At 48.4% G+C, this 4,132-nt stretch overlaps 1 protein-coding gene across 1 annotated transcript; it reads right to left on the bottom strand.

Moving 5' to 3' along the window:
• Window positions 1–324: 324 nt before the first annotated feature.
• Window positions 325–879, bottom strand: Tmem217b (transmembrane protein 217B). Its single transcript, XM_076858399.1, has one exon. The coding sequence runs from the start codon at window positions 877–879 to the stop codon at window positions 325–327; it is 555 nt and encodes a 184-aa protein (XP_076714514.1).
• Window positions 880–4,132: the final 3,253 nt, after the last annotated feature.

Raw genomic sequence — 4,132 nt, 5'->3', positions numbered from 1 at the left:
CCACCAGCCCAGAAAGATCTATTGGCCAGCGCTGCTTCAAAAGGGCTCAGGAGAACCAGGTATCCGTTGGACAATCCACAACAGAGAAATTAGAAGCTAAGAGTGTAGAGGGGACTAGGGCACAGAAACACACACCGATGCCATGGTGACATCAGCTGGAAGGTAATACATCACTCCTGCTAAAACAAGTGGCCCTTCCTCACAGGCCCAGCAATTGGCCCATGCAACCTTCCCTCCCCCAGGAACTCTCCTTCCTCAATGCATAAAACCCCAAAACTCTGAAAGAGCAAGCAGCGTCTTCGGAGCGCAGGCTCCTGGCGTGGCTTAGTTTAACTTGCGGTACAGCATTCCCGGTCCAACCGGGGACCAGGAGTCCATGGTGCTGACCGAGGAGCGCCTGCGGCGGCTTAACTTGCTCGAGATGAAGGAGTCCTTGTAGATAGAATAGCCGTGCTTGGCAAGGCAGGGCAGACCCAAGAAGTGCAGGAACATTCTTGAGACTTGAAAGATCAAGTACAAGTGGCTCAGCTCCCTGAACTGTTTTTTGATGATCCGGTGGATGAACAGGGCGATGGAGAGGTGGAGGCACTCGTAGGCGACGATCCACACGGCGTAGATGGGCAGCCCGGTGTAGGTGTTGTTGTGGAGGCAGTAGAGGAGGAAGCAGCTGACGCCCAGAGTGACCAAGGACAGGACCGTGTTGATGACTTGCCTGTTTCTCATGACCCAAGAGCCCAGCTGGGAGCCGGTGGTCTTGTAGATGTTGTACTTGTCTTGGTAGCCGATGTACGTCAGCTGGTTCAGGTCAAAGATGATGAACTGGACGGTGCTGAAGACAGAGAAGAGGCCCACCAGGAAGGACAACATCCTGGTATCCATTGTATACCAGGGTCACCGGAGTATTGCCTGCAGAGGAAAAAAATATATATATGGGGACACATGACAAGAGAGCACAGCTTGCCTGAGGCTAATTCCCCAAGCCACTAGGGTTGGGGACAGCAATGCTGCTAGGTGGACAAGCCATGAGCTGGAGGTCAAGGGACATGGGTGTGATCCCGCTCTAACCAAATCAGCTGTGGGAACCACATCACTGGGAAAGCACCACTGGCCTGGGGTGATCCGAAGGTAGCTTCCAACTCTGCTGCCCCAACTCCAGCTTCACTTTAAGATGGAAAAAAAAAAAAAAGAAAAAAACCCCACAAACCCCTGCTCTTATTGCTCCAGGCTTGTGGGCCTTAGGAAGCTCCTGTATCTGGAATAATGATGGGATGGATTTCAGGGCTCCCTTCTGGTGAATTTGTTTTCTCCAAAGAAAGGAAACTCTTCTGTCTCCTTAGAGCTTGGGATCATCCCCTAACTCTCCCTGTGTCTTTCCTTCCAAACCCTTAGGAATGGAATTGTCCTGTTTTGTTCCCTGGGAGTGCCTCGGTCTTGTCCCAAGTCACAGGGTTGGGCCAGCAGTGGGTGGCATGGAGGAAGGTTTATGAATGCAAGACTTACTCTTCAGGACAAGATGCTACCCAGGCGAGCCCAGCAGACAGGCCTCCAGCCTCCACCTTGGTTAGATCTCAACTCCACAGGTTGGCTCCAGCCAGGGTGGAGATACCCAGAGCCAGGCAGAGGGTCCAAGGTTGGGGTTGGCCGGACCTCCACTAAAATGTCCCTCTACACCCCGGATCCCCTCCTTACACTTCCCAGTGCAGAAGGCTCCCCAGCAAGCCTCTCTCCTCTCCATTCACCACCCTGTGAGCTACTGCGTGGGGGAGAAGGAAGGGGCACAATCACACGAGGGGAACACACACTTATTCTCTGACTGACAAGTTTCCATGGTGGACAGTTAACCTTGTCTGTCAACTTGACCAGGTTGAGAGACATTTAGAAAATTTGTAAAGAGCACTTCTGGAGTGTGTGTGTGTGTGTGTGTGTGTGTGTGTGTGTGTACCTTCCTGTGAGTCCACAAACTGAGGGTGGGGGAGACCTATCCTAAATATGGGCGGTACCAACCAATAGGCTGGGGACCCATAGGGAACAAAAAGTGAGAGAAGGGGTATCTCCTCTGCAGGTAGGCAAGTTCAATTCTTCTTCTTCTTCTTCTTCTTCTTCTTCTTCTTCTTCTTCTTCTTCTTCTTCTTCTTCTTCTTCTTCTTCTTTTTTTATTGTGTGTGTGTGTGTGCTGGGGATTGAACCTAGGGCCACTTAACCACTGAGCCACATTCTCAGCCCTTTTTTAATATTTTATTTAGAGACAGCGTCTGGCTAAGTTGCTTAGGGCCTTGCTCAGTGGCTGAGGCTGACTTTGAACTTGCAATCTCAGCCTCCCGAGCTACTGAGATTCCAGGTGTGTAATGCACCTGGCTCAGTTCTTCTTGGTTGGGTGCATTCTTTGCTGTTGCCTGCAGACATCAGACTCCAGATTCTACAGTTTCTGAACAGGGGTTCACACAGTGACTTAGGGAGCATCCAAACGTCCAGCCTTGGCCTGGGGCTGCAACATTGTCTATCTTCTTCCATCTTCTCCTCCTTCTTTTTTGGTTGGTTTCTAAAATTTTGTTTGTGTGTGTGTGTTTGTTTTGCAGTTCTGAGGATCAAATCCAGGGTCTTGCACGTGCTAGGAAAGTGTTCCACCACTGAGCAGTATTCCAGCTTTTTATTTTATTTATTTATTTATTTTTTTTTTAGAGAAGGACAAGTTTATTTTGGCTCATGGTGGGCCAGCTGCACAGCTCGAGACCCAAGTTGAGGAAGAGCATCATGATGGGAGGGTGCGGCAGAGCAAAGCTGCTCAGTTCATGACAGCCAGGAAGGAGAGAGAGGGAAGGCTGTGGGGAGGGAGAGCGAGATCTTTTTATTTTGAGACAAGGTCTCGTTCAGTTGCCCAGACTGGCCTCAAACTTGGGATTCTCCTGCCTTAGCCTCCTGAGTAACTGAGATGACATATGGAACACCCCGTTCCTTGTTAAATCTTTGCTTTTCTTGGGGTGGTACTGAGGATTGAACTCAGGGACACTCAACCACAGAGTCATGTCCCCAGGGTCTCACTGAGTTGCTTAGGGCCTTTCTGTTGCTGAGGCTGGCTTTGAACTTGCGATCCTCCTGCCTCAGCCTCCTGAGCTGCTGAGATTACAGGCCTGTGCCATTGCATCTGGCTCTTTGTTAAATCTTGATAACACTACTAGACCTCCTCATCCTCCACAGCATTTATCACACTGCATTAGAAAGGTTTTTTTTTTCCTTAATTTTTAAAAGTATCTTATTTGTTCACTCTTTTATTTGTCTGGCTTCCACACTGGTGTGTTTGCCTATGTATCTGCAGTGCCATGCTAGGTTTCTGGCGCCCAGTAGGTACTCATTAGATGTTTGCTGAGTGAAAGTTGAATGAATAGAATGCACCAGAGAAAATCTGCAGAAGGCAGAGAAAGAAGCTTGGCAGTTATTACGTGTCCCAGGAGGGAGGTGTTGAGGGCAGAGACTAAGGCTGGGACAGTAGGGCTATGGAACTGAAGGGATTTATAAAAGCACCGCCTTGAAACTTACAACATAGGCATAAAGCAAAGGAGTGACACTGTGGGGTATGGGGCTCAATTTTTGGAGAGATCAGTCCAATACTCCATCTGTTTCTCTGGAAGCTGCTGTTTTAAGCAGGACAGATATGAGGCATGATTGGTGGGAGCAGGGAGGTATCAATTCAGCTATAAACAGCTAACACATTGCCTCTTCTGCCTGCACTGGGCTCCTCCAGATCTGGGGTACAGTGAGAGGCTTGTGTATCTGAAGTCATGCAGGGTCAGGAGGATGGTGGGAAATTAAGTGCAAGAATAACCTTAAAAACATTATACCAATTGGGCATGGTGGTCCACGCCTATAATCCCAACTACTCAGGAGGCAGAGGTAGGAGAATCTCAAGTTCAAAGTCAGCCAGGGCAGTATAATGAGACCTTGCTTGAAAATAAAAAGAAAAGGGTTAGAGACGTTACTCAGTGGTAGAATCCTTGCCTAGCATTTGCAGGATCCTGGATTTGATATCTAGTACTGAAAATAAATGAATAATTTATAAAAAAGGAAGCATACTATTGTACTACCATAAGGTTCTTATATTAGATGTGGAGTAGCATAATATTGCTTAAAGGTAGAA

This window comes from Callospermophilus lateralis, chromosome 6 (assembly GCF_048772815.1).
Source record: "Callospermophilus lateralis isolate mCalLat2 chromosome 6, mCalLat2.hap1, whole genome shotgun sequence".
Classification (NCBI taxonomy): Eukaryota; Metazoa; Chordata; class Mammalia; order Rodentia; family Sciuridae; genus Callospermophilus; species Callospermophilus lateralis.
The sequence above is the reverse complement of the archived record's forward strand: the minus strand, read 5'-3'. Positions and strand labels throughout refer to the sequence as shown.

What these genes read in the sequence shown, in the direction of transcription:
- Tmem217b (XM_076858399.1), bottom strand. Translation starts at nt 879, where the DNA reads ATGGATACCAGGATGTTGTCCTTCCTGGTGGGCCTCTTCTCTGTCTTC.